The sequence below is a fragment of the Poecilia latipinna genome, unplaced genomic scaffold, assembly GCF_001443285.1.
Source record: "Poecilia latipinna isolate Pla-1442-1.1 unplaced genomic scaffold, P_latipinna-1.0 Scaffold1294, whole genome shotgun sequence".
Classification (NCBI taxonomy): Eukaryota; Metazoa; Chordata; class Actinopteri; order Cyprinodontiformes; family Poeciliidae; genus Poecilia; species Poecilia latipinna.
In genome coordinates, this window is record NW_015113910.1 from 17,327 (window position 1) to 41,082 (window position 23,756).

The 23,756-nt window shown below is 40.5% G+C and overlaps 2 protein-coding genes across 2 annotated transcripts in view; both read left to right on the top strand.

Annotated features, from left to right (window-relative positions):
* The window catches only part of LOC106961378 (sodium- and chloride-dependent GABA transporter 2-like), a 14,582-nt gene extending 3,815 nt beyond the window's left edge, over positions 1–10,767 (top strand). The window contains exons 3-16 of the mRNA XM_015055086.1: positions 110–244; positions 938–1,078; positions 1,214–1,331; positions 2,144–2,191; positions 3,931–4,060; positions 4,701–4,835; positions 6,367–6,470; positions 6,552–6,676; positions 6,857–6,969; positions 7,061–7,198; positions 7,356–7,458; positions 8,896–8,996; positions 9,602–9,748; positions 9,874–10,767. Coding sequence (XP_014910572.1) covers positions 110–244; positions 938–1,078; positions 1,214–1,331; positions 2,144–2,191; positions 3,931–4,060; positions 4,701–4,835; positions 6,367–6,470; positions 6,552–6,676; positions 6,857–6,969; positions 7,061–7,198; positions 7,356–7,458; positions 8,896–8,996; positions 9,602–9,748; positions 9,874–10,047 — 1,712 coding nt within the window. The 3' untranslated portion in view covers positions 10,048–10,767. The remainder of the gene's footprint in view (positions 1–109; positions 245–937; positions 1,079–1,213; positions 1,332–2,143; positions 2,192–3,930; positions 4,061–4,700; positions 4,836–6,366; positions 6,471–6,551; positions 6,677–6,856; positions 6,970–7,060; positions 7,199–7,355; positions 7,459–8,895; positions 8,997–9,601; positions 9,749–9,873) is intronic.
* A 5,042-nt stretch (positions 10,768–15,809) lies between these two features.
* Positions 15,810–23,756, top strand: part of LOC106961375 (sodium- and chloride-dependent GABA transporter 1-like) — a 16,070-nt gene continuing 8,123 nt past the window's right edge. The window contains exons 1-12 of the mRNA XM_015055084.1: positions 15,810–16,115; positions 17,859–18,238; positions 18,794–18,925; positions 19,618–19,718; positions 19,957–20,066; positions 20,156–20,288; positions 21,420–21,658; positions 21,771–21,895; positions 22,000–22,112; positions 22,631–22,762; positions 23,001–23,103; positions 23,299–23,399. Of these exons, the coding sequence (XP_014910570.1) occupies positions 17,998–18,238; positions 18,794–18,925; positions 19,618–19,718; positions 19,957–20,066; positions 20,156–20,288; positions 21,420–21,658; positions 21,771–21,895; positions 22,000–22,112; positions 22,631–22,762; positions 23,001–23,103; positions 23,299–23,399 (1,530 nt within the window). The 5' untranslated portion in view covers positions 15,810–16,115; positions 17,859–17,997. The remainder of the gene's footprint in view (positions 16,116–17,858; positions 18,239–18,793; positions 18,926–19,617; positions 19,719–19,956; positions 20,067–20,155; positions 20,289–21,419; positions 21,659–21,770; positions 21,896–21,999; positions 22,113–22,630; positions 22,763–23,000; positions 23,104–23,298; positions 23,400–23,756) is intronic.

Here is a 23,756-nt window from a genome sequence, read left to right on the forward strand (position 1 = left end):
GGGGGGGGGGGGGGGGGTGTTGTGTTTGCGAAACACGTCCCATAATCAGAAAGGATTAAACAATTTCCTGAAAATAATCTGATTTCCTCATGAGAGTCTGTGATTCTAGGGGTCTTTCTCATCCCCTACTGTGTGTTCCTTTTCTGCTGTGGCATCCCTGTGTTTTTCCTGGAGACTGCGTTGGGCCAGTACACCAGTGAGGGCGGGGTGACCGCCTGGAGGAAAATCTGTCCCATGTTCGAGGGTAAAAAAGCAGACATACAGAAGAAGTGATCAACCTTTGACAATAGCTGCTTTGTGCCGTCTCTGTCAATCTCTCTCTTTTTTTTTGATTACCAAAGAGCGATACAATGTGATACAGAGCCTTTCAAGGAACTTGACAAATTCCAGCACGTTGTGAGCGGGCCATTTCATTGGTAGCTTATTGTTCATAACTTGTGCCAACATCCCAGCCAGCATGCCTAGGTGGGACCCATGTGGGGACAAGGAGGGCAGACTATATGGGTCCCATATGGGTTTGTCCGCGGGTTCCACGATGGCCCCACATGGGTTTGCCCATGTAGGGCCACAGCCCACATGGGTGCTACATGGGCCCTAATTGGACAAAACCCATGTGGGCCACCACCATATAGGGCCCATGCAGGGCCCATGTGGGCTCTGGCCCTACATGGGCAAACCCATGTGGGGCCATCGTGGAACCCGCGGACAAACCCATATGGGACCCATATAGTCTGCCCTCCTTTTCCCCACATGGGGCCCACCTAGGCATGCTGGCTGGGATGCAATCATCTTAAAATGCAGAGCAACTAGTCGTAACCCTTGCGAAATCAGAACAGCGTTCTCAAGATCAAACTGTATTCCAAAAAAAAAAGAAAGAAAAAAAAAAGAAGAAAAAAAACCACCCACTTACTGTGTGAAAAATTCACTTTCCCTGCAGGGGTGGGGATTGCGTCCCAGGTGATTGTGATCTATTTGAACATCTACTACATTGTGGTTTTGGCTTGGGCTATCTTCTACCTAATAAACTCTTTCAAGAGCCCCCTGCCTTGGTCTTCATGTGCAAACCCGTGGAACACTGGTAAGGAAAAAATAAGTGATGCCTCTTTAAACACATGTGTATTCACTTAGAAGAAAAAAATCTTTTTTCTCACACATGAAGTAACCTCTCCTTTTGTCTTTTCTTTTTTTTTTTTCGATAACATTTACTGAACAGATTTGTGCTTTAGTCGACCTGGCTTGTTTGCCAACCCTGAGTTTTTTAATAAAGATTCCAACTGGTCGTTTCTGCACAACATCTCCTCAAATGGCTACGAAGACGACTTCGGTAACTTGTAAGTTGCATCTCTGTGCTCCCTGAAGTTTTTGTCAGTGAGACTGAAACTGGAGAATGAAATCGAAGACTGACAATGGTGAGATTAATGATGTGTTGGAACATGAGGGGACACACCCATCCTTTTCTGTTTTGAGCATGGGAAGTCATTTTGATAAGCCTCCAAGTTGGGATTACAAATAAATTTGAAGTAATATAGTCGAAGGGCTTGCAAGGAAGAGTCTTATAGTTCTAGAAAGAAGGTACGATTACTGGTAAGCACAGGATAAAAACAAGTATTTAAGTTAAATGACAAAAGTTTCTTCAGTCAGTTTGAACCTTCATTATCTTGTTGATGCATGAATTGAACAAATAAACCAACTCCTGCATTTCTGAAAAAAAAAATAGATATATATATTTTGATTGGTTGGTTTAGCAGTATTCCCTTCTCACCACACTACAAAAATACCATAACAATATAGTTTAGCCAGAACTATATTGCTTTATCAATATAGTTCTGGCTATAGAAATACGTAGCCAGATATACTTTAGAACTTCTAATATCTCTTCAACATTAGAAGGAGATCTTCTGGATTACATGAATACTGCAGCACAAATCTTCTCTGATGTTTGCTATGGAGGTAACAGGAAGGCCCAAGGAACCGCTTTTAATTAGTCAGCAGAGAATTTTTAAAAAAAAGAAACGGCCTTACTGTTGCAAAGGCCTACATTTTTTGAGCCACAATTCAAATTTGTTTTGATTAAATGTGGTTTGCTATTCTTAATATTCATGTTTCATTTTGTTGTTGTCGTTTTGTTTTTGTTTTTTTCCAGCAATGAAACTTTTTTGAAAGTCAGCTCCCCAGAGGAGGAGTTCTGGGAGTAAGTAACAAACCTCAATGCACTTCATCTGAATGTTTTCCCACTTTCCCGTAGCTTTGTATTCATTCTGCAATGATAGTGAGTTATACCGATAAATCAAAATGTTCAGTCACTGTCACCAGACTCTGAACATTGCTCTCCTCATCAACAGTCTTGATAGGTAGTTCTGCTCACTCAAATAGGAGACGGCACTGACAAAGCTGCAGGCGTCAACAGTGGCAGCTAGCAGTAACGTGATCTAAATGCTCAGTGCAAACTCATTTTCTTGTACTCAATAAAAAAAAAAAAAGTATGCAGTGTTCTGGGAACATGAATGGTTTGCATAATTGAAAAAGGTCTCCTATGCATGAAATAATTTGTCGTTATCAGGAGTTTGGGGAAATTCAGAGAATTAAAGTGCAACAGCTTCAATAGTCTGCATCTTGAAAACATATATTAGTCGTTTCAAACTGCTCAACTGCAACTGGTGGTTGATTTTGGCCAGAGCATTAAGATTTTGTGAAATGACCAAAATGTCATGGTTGAGGCAGAGGCAGCAAGTAGATGATGAAAGTTTACTAAAAATGATTAACAAAAACATACAAAAAAAAAAAAAAAATCACAGGAACACAGGGAGCCAGAGTAGAACAACAACAGAAACCAGGAACAAAAAGCCAGCTGGGTATCAACGAGGAAACAACAGAATATAATAGGAGGAACCAGCGAGGAGTGAGAGGATGAAAGGTGTGTAAGTACTGGGAGAGTGAATACAGGAACAAAAGATGTGGGCTAATTAGCTAACATGTTGCAGGTGTGAGGGGAGAGAGTCGAGAAGCAAGAGAGAGAGAGCGAGAGAAATTGACACAGTTGGCGAGGGAGAGTATACTGGGGACTAGGAAATTAATCTAACATAAAAGAATAACTAGGCACAAGACACAATTAAACATAATAAACTGGAATCACTACACGACTAAACAAACAAGGTTAATCTAATCAAACAAAGAAACTAAGCATCACAGAAATAATGAAAAAAGGATATATTGTACCACTGTGTTGCTTTACTTAAACAAAAATAACTAGTTACAATAAAAGTTTGTTGGTCACCGCTTGTCCCCGGCTGATTCGCACATTTGAAGCATGAGAAAATCGCTGCCGTGTTTCATCATCGGCGTGCTGAACTCCCGTTGACATCCCTCAGCAGCAGCAGCTCTTAATTCTGTCCTCAAATCATGAGGTCAGTTTGACGCTCAGTGTGCCGCATTAGAATGCGAAGCCAACGGGAGGCGAAACAAAGTCATCCAAAGTCAACAAAGAAACCAAGCCACTTGCATTCCTTAGCAACAGCAAGAGACTCTTGATAAATTTTTAGCTCGCAACTTTGATTAACTGTTGTTTGCTTTTCATCTTGTTATTTTTAAAAACTTCGAAACTGAGACGCTGCTCTTCACGTGATCGTCTCCTGATTTGTCGAGTTGGGAAATCCTTTAGATGTGATGGGAAAAAATTTTTTTTTGTTGTTGTTTGTTTTTTTTGAGCCCCTGTGAGCTTACTGCACAAAATAAAGTATTCCACGACAAACGTGACATAATTTATACAGCAGTATTCACAGGGAGAGCTTTGGAGATTTATTTAGGGTCATGGGTGAATGCGTGGAAACATCAAAAAGATAAAAAGCTTTTTTGACAAACTCACTGACATCTGCATCGTTTTTTGCTCTGTTTATGATTAAATAATCGGTTGCGTTTTTCTTTTCTGCACAGAAACCGTGTGTTGAGAATGTCACATGACAGTGGTTTGGGTGATGTCCACTGGGAGCTGGCTCTGTGTCTCCTGTTTGCGTGGGTGATATGTTACTTCTGCATCTGGAAGGGAATCAAAACGACCGGAAAGGCAAGCGACTTCGTTTGGATTTAATTCAGAACATTGCGTCAGGGTGTCAAAGCACGCAGCAGATCTCTTTAACCTCCCTCCTTAATAATTCATTTGCCTTTCTGTCATAGAGCTAGATTCCTCATAATTCACAGTCGTTTTATATGAAGCAGAAACGAATGAAACTCAGAAAATCCAAGTACATTTACATGTATTTATTTATTTATTTATTGCTATGAATAATTAAAGACACAGGCAGTCAATTAAAAGTAAACTCCTCACTGTGATATTATACTACATCAGTGAAATGTGAGTTAAATCTTCTAGGGTTCGGTCTGCAGTTATAACAAAGACACTTTCACCAGCAACATCCAATGAAAAAAGCTTTAATATTCCACTACGGTACAGCCTGAGGGCACAACAGCAAGAGAAAGAACAGGCTGTCAGAAGCTTTCAGCAGTTTAAAGTTCAGGAAGCGATGCTTTAACACGACTGATGTTTTCCACTTCTGTAACTTTGGCTAAAGAGACATCTTGTTTTCCTAACCAGGTGCAAGTGTACCGACTGTTTTCCCACTTGAGCAAATCAATAAACATATACTTATACATACCAATTTACCTACTTGCTTTAATAAACTGGTAATATCCTTTTTTTTTTGTAGGTTGTGTACTTCACTGCTACATTCCCGTACCTGATGCTGTTCATCCTGTTTGTCCGTGGAGTGACGCTCCCAGGAGCATCAGACGGCCTCAAGTATTACCTCAAACCTGACTTCAGCAAGCTCGCTGATCCTGACGTAAGGAATGACTCTTGTAAATTGCTGCTTTTTAATTTTTACAAAGTTTGTTTGTCTCTGAAGCAAAATTCCAAGCAGAAATTTCAAGAGGCACAGCAATCCCACGGTCCGCACTGAAGCACAGTCCTGTTCTGTTCCGAACACACACGCATCCCTTTGTTGGATTCCACTCCGCTTAACGGGATAACTCAACATCTTGTTATCCCATAACGCCCACTTCTTTCTTTTTTTTTTTTTTGCCGACTATCTTTTCCTGTTCTGAGACTTGGTCAGAAGATGGAAAGCGAACCCGGTATCCTCTTCACTTGCAGAAATATGCGGCGGCAACGTAAACATTCTGGAGTAAAAAAAAGTCAGTTTTTGGGAGTTCAGAAACATGTTGTGAGGCTTAGCCCAGCATCCCCCTTAAAATGGATAAATGCCGTTATCCATTTTTTAGCCATATTTTAGCTGCTCAAACAAAAGTGTTCCTTGTATAGCTTGATCAAATATTATTTCATTGTATTTTGATTATAATGACTTAAAGCTAATGGAATCCCAAAGTACGTTGTCTTAGAAAATTAGACTGGAAGATTAATTTGTAATTCAGAAATGTCAGTCGTAGCAGACATGCACGTCTCGTTCAGCACATGGTCATGTAAATATCTCTTGTATTCATGAATATGGATGTGACACTATGGGAACACTCAATAGGAATTAATGATTGAAGAAGGAAGTCCCTGATTATAAAAGAAAACAACTATTTGGCACCAAGATAATGCTGACAAGTCTAATCATTGGAAAACGCCTTTAAAAGCTGCATGTATGTTTTTTTGGGCTATTGGTCAATTTTGGGGGGAGGGGAAACACTGCAAACGCATTAAGAATGTAAGCAAAAGTTATGTGTAACTGAGCACATTTACGCAATGCCAGATGTTCACAAAAAAAAAAAAAAAAAAAAAACCAGACTGGTCTTCTGAGCCTCACTTTATCATACAAGCATGTGTTTTTGCTTGAACCGCCCCGGAAATTGTGATTGAGTTCTGGCCTGTATCTGGCATGTGCTGATTGTAAGAATGTGTGTTCCTGTCACTGTGCCTGTGTGAATCTGTAACGAAGGGAAGCAGAAAGCATTTGGTCCGGGGTTGCGTTTGAAAAGAAAGACAGCTGATGCTTTGTGCTGCGGCAAATTTGAGGATCTTTAGTTGCAGATTTAGACTCCCCATTTTGACCCTAAGGCAAGGAAATCGCTAAGCCCATTGTGAATGCTTAAGAAAGGGTCTGTACATTGCTTTGGAAACTCGCCAGTTCTATGGTGTGATGTTCAAGAGCTTTGGAGCCGTCACTATTAACCAGATGCTGGCAGAGAAAACAGACAGGCATGTAAACAAATCCAACACAACACAAGTTCAGTGCTGTGTTGAAATACGTCGACTTTGTGGTTGTAATGTCACAAAAGTTGAAACTGTAAAAACTGTATCACTGCAAATTAATGTCAACATGTGGCCCCTAAAAATCTTTAAACTATTCCCCCCACCCCAATCCTCTCCAGGTGTGGCGTGACGCGGGGACGCAGGTCTTCTTTTCCTACGCCGTGTGTCAAGGAGTCCTGACGGCTCTGGGAAGCTACAACAAGTACAACAACAACTGCTACAAGTCAGTGTTGTCGCACCCAAACATCGTTTAACATTCGTGCGCTGTAACGTCGCTCGCCTAACTTTCCGGCTGTGTTCGCAGGGACTGCTTGGCGCTGTGTTGTCTGAACAGCGCGACTAGTATCTTCGCCGGCTTCGCCGTCTTTTCCATAATTGGATTCATGGCTCACGACCTCAACATTCCCATAAGCGACGTTACAGCCGGCGGTGAGCCGACTCCGCCTCTCCCACACCATCTGTTACTCTTCTTCCCCAACACTTTACTGGCAGTGTGTCTGCCATAAATTAGGCAATAGTTGAAATCCTTAGCTGTGGCAGTGAGCAATGATCTCCACAAGATGGCACCCTTTTTTAAGAGATTAAAATGTGTGCTGTTCTCCCCTGCAGGTCCTGGTTTGGCCTTCATCGCCTATCCCAGGGCTCTGTCGCTGCTTCCCGGTTCATCCTTCTGGGCCGTGCTCTTCTTCCTGATGATTCTCTTCCTGGGTCTCGACAGTCAGGTATTGCACTCATTGGAGTCGTGCGCTATAGCTACAGGCCACCCACATCGTCGCTGTTAGTAAGCCTGTAAATACAATGTTCACCTCACAGTTTGTGTGTGTGGAGAGCCTGGCCACAGCCATCACGGACCTGTTCCCAAGTCGTCTGAGGAGACCGGGCGCCAGGGAGATCCTGGTCCTGGTCATTGCAGTTGCTTGCTTCCTGTTGGGGCTGCCGTTTGTCACAGAGGTGAGCTGAATGCTAAATATCAGCACTGTTTGTCCAATACGTTTTCTTTTCCCCTAATTGAGAGGAACGGAGGTGACGTAGGAATGCTAATGCATGATTATTGAGGTGTTCAATTGTCACATCTCCCCTGTTCTTAATGACTGGACTCCATTTTCAGGGAGGGATAGGTCTGTTCCGTATCGTCGACACCTTTGGTCCAAGTGGAACCAGCCTCCTCCTCATTGCTTGTGCAGAGACCCTTGTTGTTTCCTGGATTTATGGTAAGTCTCTGGCTGGCAACATTTGCATAATGATCGATTAATTGGCGCAGTAATATCAGTGAGTTACAGATGCTCTGTATGCTTCTCCATATTAACTTGTTCAATGAAAAACTTATGTAGCTGCATGGATTAAAATGAGTCCTACATATCAGTCATGGCAAAAACAAAAAAAACAACCAAAAAAATATTGTCATCTGAGGGCAATGAGATGAATGGTTTAAGTTATTCATTTTTTTTTAGAAGTTTCACAAAAGATTTTTGTGTTTGAAGGTTAAAATCAGAGGATTTATTTTAATCACCTCGTTTCTTTGCAAGCTGCATAAGATTCTAGCAGCCTGAGTACTTTGAGGTATAGCCCCCTAGTTTTATTGCACTGCAGTAGATTTAGAGCATAAATATATAGTATGTTTTAATAGCTTCTCTTCAAAACTAGCAGCCCACCTGCTTGTATCATACATCGTTTTGAAACAGCATTACTTTAGACTGAACTTTTGTGCACTTTTTAGGTTCCACTTCTCGACTATTAGTGTTTTTGCCAATATAGATCTTTCCAAGCAGACTTTTTCCTTCCTTTTTAACCAAGTCCACTGTCTATGCCTTGATATTTAACACTTGGCAAGTCCTTAATAACAAGGTGCTAGCTCAATGGATTTAGACTGGTCCTCGTTTCTTCACCTCTCAGTGCTCAGATAATCTATTTATTTAAATGTCTTTCTATAAGGAATCTATTGCTATGCATCAGCTGATGTATTCCTCTTCTAAAAATCTCATTCTGCAAACCTAGCGGGCGGCATTTCATTTCCAAAATAACTTCCTTCATGGAAACTGCAAACTGATGAAATCGATCAGATTCTGCAGCGGCTTTCTTCCCTCAGTTTGAGATATTTGGCCACTTGATTTATCCCTTTCCAGTCCTACGCTTTTTCTTAGCACGCGCAGAAATATTCTCTCATCTAAATCTAAACGAGAGCCCCCTCAGTTTCCTTCACCGCAGAGATGTAAAGACGTCTCGGGGTTGATTACTGCATCGCTTATCGAGTGTGCTGTTTGCAGAAAAACAATCTGCGGACGTTGCTCCATTCAGACGATCTCTAATATCAGTTTCCCTCCCTTTTCTAATGTCTCTGCTTCTCTCTACGGCAGCTTGAAGCAAGCAGCTCTTATGTCAAATTCCCATTTTCCTCATCCCCCCGCCATTGGCACGATTTCTCGGGAAGTCGTTTTTTTCCTCATTTTGGGTGGCAATTCGCTGTAAATTGGCAAGACGTGGACGTGCATTTTAATGTCCCAATAAATCCGGTCCATAATTACACTTTAGTATTTGGTAGGTTTTTTTTTTATACATGTATATTCTCAGCACCATGTTTAAAATCAGTAGTGTTTGAAGGTTTTAAGGTGGACAGATATTCCCTTCATCCTCCACTTATCACTTTGTAGGTGCGGATCGTTTCTATGACAACATTGAGGATATGATTGGGTACAGACCATCCCCGGTTCTAAAGTACTGCTGGATGTTTGTGACCCCACTCATATGTGTGGTGAGTTTTCTTTTATATGTGCATTTCTATTTTTCATGCCAGATTGCACTCCTTTTCTACCCTATGCTATTTCTGAACGGATTTTAATTCCCATCTCATGTTTTGCTTATTGTATTCAATACCAGAAAACAGTCATGTAAAACTTAAACATTACTGAGTTTGTTTTAACGATACCTTTATTTTGTAACATGGGGTTAATAATTACTAAAAGGATCTGTGAACAAGACTCCATAACTGCCAGTAAAAACTAAAAAATAATTTTAGAGATGCACCAATTAGAATTTTATGGCCAATTTCTTGTATAAAGTTTTGAAGTATCGATACTGCTTTTAGTCAATTTTAAATTGTCTTCAGGAACTATAATATAGAAAGATTTAAGAACATCATTTGAAATATATTTTAGCAGAAGTTGTGAGCAAACAGTTGGCTTAAAACAGGTTTTATAATTACTTCTAAAATAAAGAGACAACATGACTCTCGACTTGATATTTTTTTACACTCGATTTTGGTCATTTAGTTTTAAAATGTGTCTCTTCTACCTTCCTCTTGCATCTGGCTGTGCTACAGTCCAGATCCTAACTTGTGTTGTTTTTCTCAAATCCAAGGTTACAATGCTGTACAACTTGGCAAAAGACAGCCCACTGAGTGTGTACAGTGAACTGTTTGGATCGTCGGCCTCTACAATAGCTGCTCTACTAATTGCAACTCCACTATTGTGCATTCCGGCGTATATTTTCGTCGCTCTGTGCAGGGTGAGTAAACGCACACCCACGTTCGACGAAGGTTACGTCGTACCGAAAGGGTCGAAAGTTGGATTTCGAAATGTTTCGTGAAACATCTCTACACAATTCAATGACGTTTCCCTTCCCACTGTAAGGACCCAAACAACATGACCACACCATCTAAAGACCTGCGACAGGTTTCCCCCGATAAGCCGGTTCTGACGATGTGCAACCTGGTCATCTTTCAAGCACAACGGCGGCCAAACAGAAATCCGGAGGAAAGAAACATGAAGACGGCGGAGGAATTGACATCGTTTGGCATTGATTGATGATAATAAGTCTGTATTTCATAATAAAATATTGCCAATATTTTATTAATGTGCAAACATTTGAGGGAGACTTGTCTGTTATCCAAATGAAATATTCACCTTATGTTTATATCCAGTTGGCTTTAGTCCCACAAGCCTGCATAAATGAACTAAAAAGTGTTTTATGACATTTATTATATATAATTAAAGGGCATGTATATAATAATTTCCTAGTCAAGTGTATTCAAACTGACTAGTTATATTAATCTGCAATGGTCTGGTGACCTGTCCAGCATGTATCCCGACCCTCACGCAAATTAAAATTTATGAAACTTTTGATTTTTTGTTGTTGTTGTAAAAACCCCAAAAGAGGCTTTCTGATTATTTTTTCCATCATCTCAACATTCAATTGAGACAGGTGTGAAGACCACAATATGTGGATTAGACTTGGACTGAGATGTTCTACTTTGATTAGAGAGCACAGTGCCAAATTTACCATTTGGATCTGTTACCCCCCCAAATTTAGGTAGAACTTCAGAGCATAACACATTCCATCACAAGACATGGTGCGAGTATAGCATCATGTGGAGTGGCCAGAGTGTTAAGTTCCCACTTTGTCCAAAATAAATAACTGGACAACAAACTGAACCAGCAAAGAGTATTGGAACCAGAAGGGGGAAATATACTGTGGAGATGGGATTTGTAAAACAGACAAAAAAAAAAAAAGGTGTGAGACGAATAGGGAGAGTGGGAGCAGCTTAGTGAGGAAACCAACGGACTGAGTCAATGAAATGGAAATAAGAGCGAAACAGGAAGTTAACACAAAGACCACAAACTTGGTCTTTGTGTTAAGACCAAGTTTCTCTCAAGATAATCTTTATCTACTTTATCAGTAGTGGTTTATGCGCACACACATACACATATACACATACACACACAAGCATTTGTACCCTTGCCTTAATGACACTCTTGTCCAATGCGATCCTTTGTAACATTTCTGCAAACTAAAGAATGCAAATTTGTGAAAACACAGACAGCTGAACTTAACTTCAGGTTCATTTTTTTCCTGATAACTGTTGATATGTGAATAAATGAAACATGAAAGCTAAAACTTAGAGCTTCCTCAACAAAGTATAAGGTGCTCACATTTATGCAACCATGATATTACTGCACCCATCTATTATTTTTTTTAGATTTATTCATTATTTTGTGTTCAACTGTGCAGTGAAACGTTGCAGGTAACGCCCAAAAAGTTTTCAAATTTATCCTGATGTCTCTGTTTTACCTCGTAAAACACAGCATTTTAAGCAAAGCGTGCAAACTGCTCGGTTGCTCCATGCTGCCGTTCGTGTTTACACTTAATGCAGATAATTGTAATTAACTTTATAAACTCTATTAAAAGAATCAATAAGTCCAATATCCTGTTGCTCTCTCTCTCTCTGCTTCTGTGCTCATTGATTCCTGACCACGCAGGATAAATAAATAGAACCAGTGTATCTCCTCTGTTCTGCCCCAACCAATCCATTCCTTTCACACATGCATTTCTATTCTATTGTACGGTTTCACTTTGGCCTAAACGAGGATGCCGAAATTTACTTCGATTATTTTGCAAAAAGGTACAAAACAAAACAAAAACTCTGACTTTTGAAGATGAACCTATTCCAAGGTAATACCGAACGCAGCCATCTGTGTGATCCGAACCGGCGTTCAATTAACAGATAATTCCGCTCGGCTGTCTTCCCCCCCACCCCGCTCATCACCTCGGATCTCACCACTGTGACTCGTATGACATCAACTGACTCTCCGTGCTGGAAAAATTGCAAATTTGCCAATGAATCAGTTGAGCAGCTCGAGTTAATGAGAGGATGAAAATCAACAAGAAGCTCCCGGTGAGCTTAGAACCCATAGGTTCATCCCCACCCAGCAGCAGCAGCAGCAGCAGCAGCGTAGTCAACCGTAGTTCAGTATGTGATTAAACAAACCTTGTTATTTATTATTAGCATTTCTGACGATAGCTCTTTATGTAACCAGGCACCATTTGAGGTGAAAAGCTAAAGTCATTGTAGTGGGAAAGCTCAAACATTTCATCCCATTCCAGCCTTTAGATGGTCTGATATTACCAAAATGGGCAATAAATAGATGAGTAAATTGAAAATAAATGAATATATTTAGGAAATGTATTTGTTCTAATTACTTTTTTGTCATGGAAACACCACGGCATGGTGTTGGCTCCATGCTGTGGCGGTGGTGAGTTCAGGGCAGTGTTAGATTTCCAAAACACAAAGTAGTCTCATCTAATCAGAGTAGCTATTTGTTGCCCTGCCAACAAATACTTTCTATTAAGCGTTGAATCTCTGCAGTTCCCTTTAAAGTCTCACGGCTGCTTCAGTGATTGAGGCCCTTTGAGTTTTAGCTGTACTAACTCTTTCTATTCTTAGGTTGTGAACTGACTGCTGTCTAAGACTCCTGAATGCATGTTTGCATCATTTCATAATAGATAAGAGAAAATGTCCACTTGTCATTGTACAATATATATAGAATATGTGCACATATCCTTTTCCTTCTACTTCTCGTCTATGCACTGCATTGAGTTGGCCTATTCCATAAGCCGCCCAAAGAGTACGTTGAAATTTGCAGTCACTATCGGACAATATGGACCAGAAGAAATGTGAACAACAAAGCGCCACGCGGAATGAGAATGAGAATCCTGGGTTACTGTTTGAGCTCCCAGTCTGCCTTATATTTTAAAACAGCTGGTCATGTCACAATGTCCTACAAGCAACATGTATTTCCTGTGAATTTCAGAGTAAATGTAATAAACCAATCGAAACAGCCTCTGAGTTATGGCGTTTTCTGGGCCACTGTCCAAAATGCATCTTAAAACAGGGATTGTAAATCCATTTTATGAGATTATTACAACCTAATGCGAGGTTCCTGCGCGAGTGGACAAGGACGGGGCATCTTCTCAGAGTCATATCGGAAAAGCCCGGCTACAAAACCACTGCCATGCACTAGCACGTCTCAACGAATTAGAAAATTATGTGTAAAGGTAATATTTCTTGCCATATATTTTACTGAGTTATCCCAGAAGTTGGGAGACACCAGACCCGACAAGGCAGATAATAAAAAAAACTACAGGGTTTGAGACACCAAAGCAGATCAGGATGGATTAAAGGAGCAGGCCAGTGAAAGATCTCCACAGTTCCTCTCTCCCAATCTTCTGAGAAGCTAGTGGAACTTTACTGGATTCAGATATCACACCAACTGTAAATGCAAGACAATTCAGTGCGGGACTGTCGGCTCTTTTATCTCCCGTACTCTGTCTTCTAGTTTTGCTTTTGTGTCTGCAGCAAAAAAAAAAAAAGGAAAAGAAAAGCTTTTCTTCCCATCCTACGGGCATTTTCCGATTCCTCTGTATCTTTTTATCTGTTTTTCTGCTTATCTACACTGGCACCAGAGCTATGTATCAACTTTCCCAATTTTTATCTCTTTTCATTTTGCCTCTGAACCAATTTCTATACCTTCCCTCGCTCGCCTTCGCAGAGATTTCTCATTGTTCACTCTTTCCCTCTCGTTACCACAGCCGTTCCCTCTCTGCAGCGGGCCTCGCCCCTCGTTCGTCCTTAACCTGTGGAAAATGCATGCGGGACGTGTCGTCCTGCAGCCGTACGGGATGGAAACGCAGGGAATATTAGCCTCCTATCTATGCATGCCAATTGCCTCTGGGGGTTCCTTGCTTTATACCGGCCACCACATCGATTCGGAGACCACAACGCGTGCTGTGAATTAAAGTACGCTTGCAAGGAGGCCTCAAAGACGGCATTTTTTTCCACCCCGCTTTTTCCTTTAAGTGAAGCTGGAGGTGCATTTTCACATTCCTGAGCTGACAAAACGCGGCGTTGAAACCAGACGTTTACATACAGTGTGTAAATCACACGAGTGTTTCAGTGACATTAAATCAGATTGAGATTTTTCTTGGCTGAGATCACAATTAGAGAGTTGTTTTTATTTGATACTTACTACTTTCTTCAAAGTCAGACGTCGACACCGACAAAGATTTCTAAAACCTTTATGAAACTTACGAACAATATAAGGAAACTTGGAAGCAAGAATTATTTTGAGTAGTTTTCCTTAACAAATAATGTAGAAAATCTAAACTGACATAAAACATAAAAACTTTTCACAGAAGGAGGAAAATGCGTACGTAAACATCCCGTTCCAGCCGACCAGCGTAAAACATGTACAACTACCATAAACCTGGGTCAATCCTGCCCGGATTCTGTTATCTTCGGAGCTCAAACCTAATTCAAACTTCCATGAAATTCTGTCCAACATCCATCCTCTGTCGCCCCCATAATTGCTCCCTATTATTCTAGGCAGTTGGCGCTCTGGATGCATAATTAGGCTGCATTGATCGTGGGATGCTGTAAACAAGTTGATGAAGATCCGTTTTGACAACCCCAGTCCTGCTCAGTTATCATCACTTTGCCCCACATGGACCATAAACCTCGCCAAAGATTATTTAAAAAAATATCTTTTTTTTTTTTTTTGAACAGCAATGTTTTCACGTAAGTGTAATTATCGCCTTTAATTTGATTTTAATCTGTGACTTTTGAAACCTGACCAGCGATCCTCTTTCTCAATAATGGCATGTGATGATGTTTAATTAGCTTTTCCCTAATAGGATAGTAACAGAGTATTTAAAACTGGTGATCGTAAAGCCAAGAAGTTGCCTGCCTGGAGAAATAACAGTCTCATATCTACATCAAGTAATTTTATTAAGGATACTGTTGAGCTGAAGGTAAAATAATTAAAAAGAGAGAAAAGGCCCCTGTAGCCTATGGTCCATTATAGTTAATTAGAATTAAAGTGGCGTTCTATTCAAAATTTTTTTGCCTTTTACAACCTGAGTAAGCTCACGTACCCTAAAATGGTTCAGGAAGTGGTGGATCAGGATTGTGGCCAATCTTTTAGAGCACATCAGTGAGTTATTTCATAAATAATGACGCCTTAATGCAAAGTTGGCACTTTTAATGCAACTTTTAGAGCAAATTAGCATTAAAAGTGGCATTATTTACCGAATAAAGACTCCTTCATGTTCATGGCATGTGTCATGTCACGTTTATGACAGTGTCATATGCACAAGCCCTTCAAATAAAGTGTTACCGAAACATTCTGCTTCCACTTCACATATGCACCGCCTTCTGTTGGTCCGTCACACACAATCCCAATAAAATACAATGAGATTTGTGGCTGCAGCGTGACAAAATGTAAAACAGTTCAATGTGTACTTCTGCAAACCTTGCATGTAATAGTCGTCTATTCAGTCTGTGCTTTTATATTTGGATTTACGTGGGGAAAAATAGCTGGCAGAACGAGACGCCAAATCGGGTTTTTGGCATCGTGTTTCGATAACGCCAAAGCAACGACTGATCTTGGGAATGTTTTATTTTATACTCATAAACGTTGTGCTCATTCCGTGTCCCTGGCCAGTCGAGTCACATTTACCAGAGTCTGATACTGCCATGACCTCATTTGAGCCCATACATATCCACTGCCTCTGCCAGCTCCCACCACTGGCTTCATTTTTCCAAACTCCACGCGGTCTTTCAACTCATCAGATCCTTCTGTGCAAAGAAACGCCATGGTAACACTGCTGGCAAGAGCTGACTGCAGCAAACACTAATCCACAATGCCCAAACTCACATGGCTGCAAGAGTCCCCCCCCCCACCAGAGTTGACCAATTGACGTACTGCATTTCCCCCTCGAACTCCCCCATCCCCCGAGGGCCGCGGGGCTTCACCAGTCACACTGGAGCTGTAATCAAAGTGGATAGGTCGAACTTTATTACCAAGCGTTCGATAACCAGCTGCAGGATCTGCCACCTTCAAATGACTGCACACACTAGAGAGTGTCGAAATCCAGCACGGGGGTCCCAGATATGTTGGTAAATCGTCGAGGCCTTTCGGACTGACGTGAATCTTTTCGTGTTTGTCTTTGGATTTTCAAACTGATGGTTTGTGATACCGGAGCAGCTGATGTGGAAACTGAAGTGGATGACTTGACGACGGAGCTGGGGAGCCAACAGGTAGGACAGACCTCTATACGCTGCCTCCTGCATGCTCAGCATGTCAGAGTTTTCAACCGAGGTAAGATAACATCGTGTGCATAGGTTGTTCTTGAATAAGAAATAAAATTGCCAGTGAAGGAAGGCCTCACGGAATTCTAATGTGAATTTCTGTTTGATTGTCTTCTAAACTATACAACCTGTGTGAAACATCGTGGCTATACTTTCACAAGCTTCATTCAATTTTCCATTTATTTTTCATTTAGGTGATGGTTTTGCGATGGCCATTCCAAAACATTTGAGTTTTTTTTTTGTTTTGTTTTGTCCTAAGCTACTTTGAAACTAATCTGACAATATGCTTTGGGTCATTTCCAGTTTGGAAGATCCATTTGCACCCAAACTTTAACCTTCCGTCAGACGTCTTGAGATGTTGCTTTAATATTTCCAAATTTATGCTCCATCCTCTTAGTTCCGTCTATTTTTATGAAACGCTCTTCCACCCAAATCAAGATGATGCTGACACACCTGTACCATGACTAGAATTGTGTTCTTAGATTTTCATGTTGAATTCCCCAAACCTAAGGATGGGAATTGTGGCCAAACTCTTCAAACTGAAAGACGTTCCTCGAAAAATAATCCTCTTTGCATGTGGCTGCATTTTAACTTGTAATTTGGGCTTTTTATGTTGCTTTTGAAGAAATTGCTTTTTTCTAGTTAAGTTGCCTTTCAGTTCATGTCTGTGCAGGAATCTTTTCACTCTGGTAATTGTTACTCTTCTATCCCCTTCAGACAATGTCTTCTCAACAATTTATTTTCTTCTGAGGCTGGTAGTTTTATTTCACAGAATGTCCTACGTTTTACAGTTCATCAAGTGATCCATAATTAACCTCAACTGCATAAAGCAATCTGAACAATTTTTAGGTCAGTCAATATTTGCAAACATGAGCAGTCCTCACAAGGGTCAGGCTGCTGATGTGGGATTATGTAACATCAAACATAATTAGTGTGAATGCGTTGTTCTTCAGAAACGGAACCGCAGGCTCGTTCTTGCTCACATCGTTTTACTCAACAACTGAATTGTGCAGGTGACTTTATTAAGTTTATTAGTACACGTTTTCTTTAAACTTTAAACCCTAATTTTTACTATATTTCTCTTGTTTTGGACCAATTCCTGATATTAGTTGTAGCAAACCATTAAAAAACATGGGGATTGATAGAAAGACCAAGGATTGCTTTGATTAAATCATCTGTATTATCCTAAAACACTATTAATTGTTCCATTATTTATACTAACTTTGTCACTTGTGATATAGCCATCCATAGACTACCCTCAGAAAATAAAACAGTTACTATATAAATATAGTTTATATTTTAACATTTGGTGTAAAAGAAAGACTTGTCAAACAAGAGGAGTTTTAAATAATTAAACATACAGTGGCTGATCAAAAATATTGACCAACAATTTAGTGTCATTTCTAGATCTTGTATCAGGATGGAAATGCAGAAATTACTTTTGAGCTTTTATTTAAAAAGTTTGGTGTACTTTATGTTGATTTATCACATAAAATCCCAATAAATTACTGAGTGGTTTGTTATTACCTTACAAAATGTGAAGAATACTCATTTTACAAAGCAAAAAAAAAAGAGAAAAAAAGTGATTTGAATGTTTAAATGCCATTCTTATTTTTACATTATTGTTGATTTCTTTTTTTAAAGTTGCACAGAAAGGTGTAAGCAACATCTTAATAAAAACTTTACTTGCAGCACATCTCAAGTCAACACACCCAAGTCCAGATCCAGGCGGCCTAGCGTAAGAAAACCAGTCCAACATCAACACTCTGCTCCTTCCCTGGCCGTCAGGACAACAAGCTCTCTGACCTATCTGGACCGGAGCGGTCCCACGATGGGGAAGACCGGGCAGACTACAGTGGACTTAAACTCCCCGTCAGAGGTCAAACAAGCCGTCCCCTCCGAGGACCTGGTCTCCACAGCGCCCCCTGCAGATCAAAAGAAGGAAAAGGAAGCTCCTCCTGACAGAGGAAGCTGGAAGGGGAAATTTGACTTCCTGCTGTCGTGTGTGGGATATGCCATCGGCTTAGGAAATGTGTGGCGATTTCCTTATTTGTGTGGCAAAAATGGTGGAGGTAAGAGCAAACTGGAACAGTGGCACCAGCAGAGCCACATTTGTACAAAAAGGCATTATAGTGATAATGATATTCTTTGATGCAGAGGTGTAAATGTGTGAATTTATAATGCTGGAATATTTCATCCCAAACCAACCACAGCAAAACAAACACACTTGCACCTTTGGGCCAGAGCCACTCCTTTCTGCTGATATTTGATTCAAAAGATAATTTGATTGCAATCGCTCCACTGAATTACATTTCATTGAAATAAGGTGCTTAGGAAGGCATTTCCTTCTTCCCCTACCATTAAAACCTTCCCAGCGGCAAGACGAAGACGAGCCTGCTCAATTTGAATTATCCAGAAATTGAATTAAACCCATCCTCTGGTGTGAAAATAAAATAAGGAGAAATAGAGATATCTACGGGCTTGGTTTAACAAACTTCAGAAAAGCAGCGTTAACATCAAGGATTACCGCGGCAAGTTTTCGTTTCTTCTTGGCTTAAAATGAAGGGAAATTGAGGTTAATTTAACCAACACACCGCATACTCTTATCTGTTTTTCCTCTTCTTCAGGAGCCTTCCTGATCCCGTACTTCATGACCCTGGTGTTTGCTGGGATACCTCTGTTCTTCCTGGAAACGGCTCTGGGACAGTTCACCTCCGTGGGGGGGCTAGGGGTGTGGAAGCTCATTCCCATGATGAAAGGTAATTTTTGCATTTTAAATAGAAGAATAAGATTTTTTTTAAAAAAATCAAAGACGACACTGCGACTAAAACTCCAATCACACCGATTCATCTGTTATGTGTGTTGGTGAATGTCAAATAATGTGCTTTATGCTGGGAGTCATGCGCAGCGCTGTAAAAATGTCTCTTTTTACAGATTTATTTAGTTTTTCACTATTTGAAACTTGAGAGTTTTCTGATCTTGAAGCTGATTTATTGTAAGAGGAAAATAACGTCGAAAAAATGACACAAAAGCAAATTGTATTAACTTAATATGTTATGATCCTTGGGTTTTTACTTTAGGTTTCAGTTTGGATCATTCTTTGTCGACTATTTAGACCTTGTCATTTTAGTCTATTCCTTTGTGTTGGTTCTCTTAATCGATTATTTTCTCCTTTGCAGTGTCAGAGTACTTCCATTCTTTTCCCTTTATTTATAATTCCTGTGCCTCGGCTTTATCTTCCTACTTGCCTCGGCCTGCCGGTTTGCTCCCCTTCGCAGCTGCTGTCCATCCCCTGATTCTCCTCTGCCTGAACTCTTCCTGGGCTGTTTCTATTTTCCTCCGATTAGCCCAATGGCTCCCTTGTCGCTGTGCATTTATAGATTTGATATTTCTGGAACATGCACATCAATTCATCTTTCTCGATGCTGAAGTTCTCTTCGTGTTCTCCTAGGTGTTGGTTTGGCTGCCGTTGTCCTGTCGTTCTGGCTAAACATCTACTACATAATCATAATCGCCTGGGCTCTTTACTATTTATTTAACTCCTTCAGCTCGGTAGGTTTGTTCACCACCAATCTCAGCAGACAGAAATTATTTCTAAGTTTTAGCTACTAGGAATGTGTATGTTGATAAAGTCAAGGACGCATCACTTTTTAACATGCTTAATAAATCAGGAAGCTGTTTTAATAGTCACTTCTCTTTGGAAAAATGTCCTCTTTGTTTAACCCAACACGCGTCTTACCCAACATCTATGTTACGTCCCACCGGAGTCTGACTGGACTTCCTTGTTCAGGAGCTGCCTTGGCAGAGCTGCGATAACCCCTGGAACACCGAAAGCTGCTTCTCCAACTACAGCCTGACAGACACCACCAACCTGACCAGCGCCGTCACCGAGTTCTGGGAGTACGTCGGCAGATTTAGACCCGTCCAGCGCGACGCCCGATGGATGTAGACAGCTAAAAATGACTCTGCGTGCAACTGTGTGTCTGCAGACGCAACATGCACCAGATGACCGACGGGCTGGAGACGCCAGGGGAGCTGCGCTGGCCTTTAGTGGGCACCCTGGCGCTGGCCTGGGTTCTGGTCTACTTCTCCATCTGGAAAGGGGTGGAGTGGACGGGAAAGGTGAGACTGTCTCATGGACGTTTTGTGGGTTTTCCTTTAATCCTGAATATCCTGATTCTCCTCAAACAGTTCCCTGCCTTATTTCAATTTAAAGCTAGGTTCGTGAAACCACGAGAGCTTGCTTTGTTCACAAAAACGGCACCTTTCAGAACGTCTACCACATTTGTTCTCCAATGATACAAAACGTACAAAAAGTATTATAGGGGAATTAAAAATGATTGATTTATTACATGTTAAATGATAAAGGTCTGATTATATAAACCCTCCAAAAATAATGTGTTTATTTTTATAAGTCACTTTGTCTTGAAAAGTTTTTGGTGTTTTGTGATATTTTGATGAATATATAAACATTTTTTACCACAGAAATCTTATCCCAGCCAGCATGCCTACATGGGCCCCATATGTGATAAATTAGGGCAAACAATATGGGTCCCAAAAGGTGTTGTCTGTGGTTTCCATGGTGGCCCTACATGGGTTTGCCCAGATAGACAACATTGTGTCTTTGATGAAGGAACAAAAGTTTACCTTAAAAGGTATTTCCTTTAGAGATAGACACGATCAAGACAAGACTTTTCTGAATTATTTATCTATTCTGACTGTTTTTATATGACAGTATTGAACCTGAAAGATTACATAACTGTTGAATTTCCTTGAGTTGACAAGACTCATAACCCCCAACAAGTCCTTTGACTTTACACTGGAACTGAAATAATTGCTCGTGGGAGTCTTTAGCTCATATGGCTTAATGATTTGGATATAAAAAGCACAAAAAAGAAGAGAAAAAACATCCCAGCCTGCTGCCTGAAATTTAAAATTACTGCAAGTTGAAGCAAAGCATGCGAGGAGAAACACATTTACACATTCACTGCTAGGGATAATTGGATTTTAATGTGAGGAGCCAGAGAGAAGTGAGAAAAATGGATTCCCCCAAGGTCCTGGTGTTGATGGACATTACCAATTAGACATAATGATTATGCAAGAAAAACTGGAAATATTTTAGAAAATCTCTCCTTTCCGTGTTATTCCACTAATCACATATTCAAGAAACAGGACTTGCGGCTGAGTCTGCACACGCGGAGACCTCAAAGTTAGAGTAACTTTTCCACGTCTACAAACCACCTTCTCTCGCAGGTGGTTTACTTTTCCGCCACCTACCCCTACTTCATGCTGTTCATCCTGTTCTTCCGCGGCGTCACGCTTCCTGGAGCCATCGACGGCATCCTGTTCTACATCACTCCCGACTTCAACAAGCTAATTCGATCGGAGGTGTGGCTGGACGCGGCGACTCAGATCTTCTTCTCCTACGGACTGGGCCTGGGCTCGCTCATCGCGCTCGGAAGCTACAACACTTACAACAACGACGTCTACAAGTAGGGACAGGAGATCTACGTTTTAAACATCTTGTTTTTCCCTCTCTATTTTTTTTCTTGTTTCATGGTTTCTTTTTTTAATTTTTCTTTTCTCCCCATCCTGTCTCCTCAGGGACTCTATCATAGTATGCTGCATTAACTCGTGTACAAGCATGTTTGCTGGGTTTGTTATCTTCTCTATTGTAGGATTCATGTCCTACATCACAAAGAAACCGGTGCAGGAACTGGCAGCGTCGGGTACGTTCAGCCTTCGCCACAATTGCTCAAGTTTTATTCATGCAAATTTATGACCGGATGTACGACGCAAAAAAAAAAAAAGTGTGATCTGAATTACATCACAGGTCCGGGTTTGGCATTTCTTGCCTATCCTCAGGCCGTCACCCAGCTTCCCATGTCGTCCCTCTGGGCCATCCTCTTCTTCTCCATGCTCATGATGCTCGGCTTGGACAGCCAGGTAGAAAAATAAAAGTTTTTCTTCTTCTTATGTGTTTGGGGATCCATTTACAGTTTTTGCATTTATTTGCGTGCGTGACCCAATGTGGCGAAAAACTGATGGGATTTTAAACAAAAGGAGAATCAAATCTAAACTATATGACACGGTAATGATTTGATTTGAAGTCATTATAAATCGCAAAATTTATGATGACATAAAAGCGCCGCATCAGAGGAGAGTTTATAGTTTTCCAGGAGCCAAAGCAGAAACATAAAGCATCTTTGGCTTCATTTATAAAATGTTAAGTAGTTCTTCGCAAAGCGACGAGTGAGTTGATAAAACAAAAGGTTTAAAAAGCATCAATATAAATTCATCAGCCGCTTTATAAATTACAACAAGGAAAGTTTCTCTACGAGGAGACGCAAAGTGAAAACTATCAAGGCTTCAGTTGATGAAAAACGTAAAATATGACGATTAAGTCTTGAAAGGCGAAGGCCAAGCGCCGTCTGAGTCATTTCTATTCACACTTTGTTGGCTAGTTCTGCACAGTTGAAGGATTCATCACAGCCCTCATGGATGAGTATCCCTTGGTGTTGAGGAAGAGGAAGAAGCTCTTCATCCTCATCGTTTGTTTCATCTCCTTCGTCATTGGCTTCTCCAACATCACTCAGGTGCTTGTCTGGGTGTTTGAGCTGTTTTACTAAGCAATATTTTGCAACACAACATTCAAAAATATTGGCAACGATGCATAAAAAGTCTTAAACAAATTAATATCTCATTGTTGATGTAGTATCTGCACAATCTCGTTTAAACCTTTCTAGTCTGGTCTGGTTACTTTTTACATTACTGAGAAAGAAATAAGATTTGATCATGTGTTTTCCTTACGTATGTTTTGTTTTAATGTCTCAGGGCGGTCTGTATGTCTTCAAGATGTTTGATTACTACTCTGCCAGTGGGATGTGTCTCCTCTTCCTCGTCTTCTTTGAAACCATCTCCATATCCTGGTTTTATGGTAAGGATACATTCAGTTCGCTTTTTTTTTTTTTTTTTGCTTTTCACGCTGAAAACGTTTTGAAATCTACTGGAAAAACCACAGCTGGCATTATTTGAGTGGATCAAAGTAGTCGTTTATCATAGACATCATCTCTTTGGTCATCCTGTTCTCATTGCTCCTGTTTTCTTTTGCACGCTGCTTGTCATGTGACAGGAGCCGAACGATTTTACAAAAACATCGAGGACATGATTGGTTATCGGCCGTGTGTCTGGTGGAAGCTTTGCTGGCTCTTCTTCACGCCTCTGATCTGCCTGGTACGGGAACCATTATTGATCGTAACCTTTCTTTTTTGTTTTTTTTTTTCGCTCAATAAACACATCATTGCTTTTGTTAAACTTTTTTTCTTTGAAAAGATCGATTCCCTAATTATATTGCAAACTGATAGAGGAATTACATAATTACCGAAAATGTTGCCTTTCGCATTGGTAATTGGTATGTCATCTCAAAACAATCCGGACTTTACATCCACCTCCGTCGTTGCTCTTTTGATCAAACAGATCAACAATTAGAGTATTAATTGATTTGAGGAAATATCTAATTCTGTTGATCAAAAATGTGTGGTTAGAATTTTAACAGACTTAAAACAAGCATTTGGCAAAATCAGTCAAAAC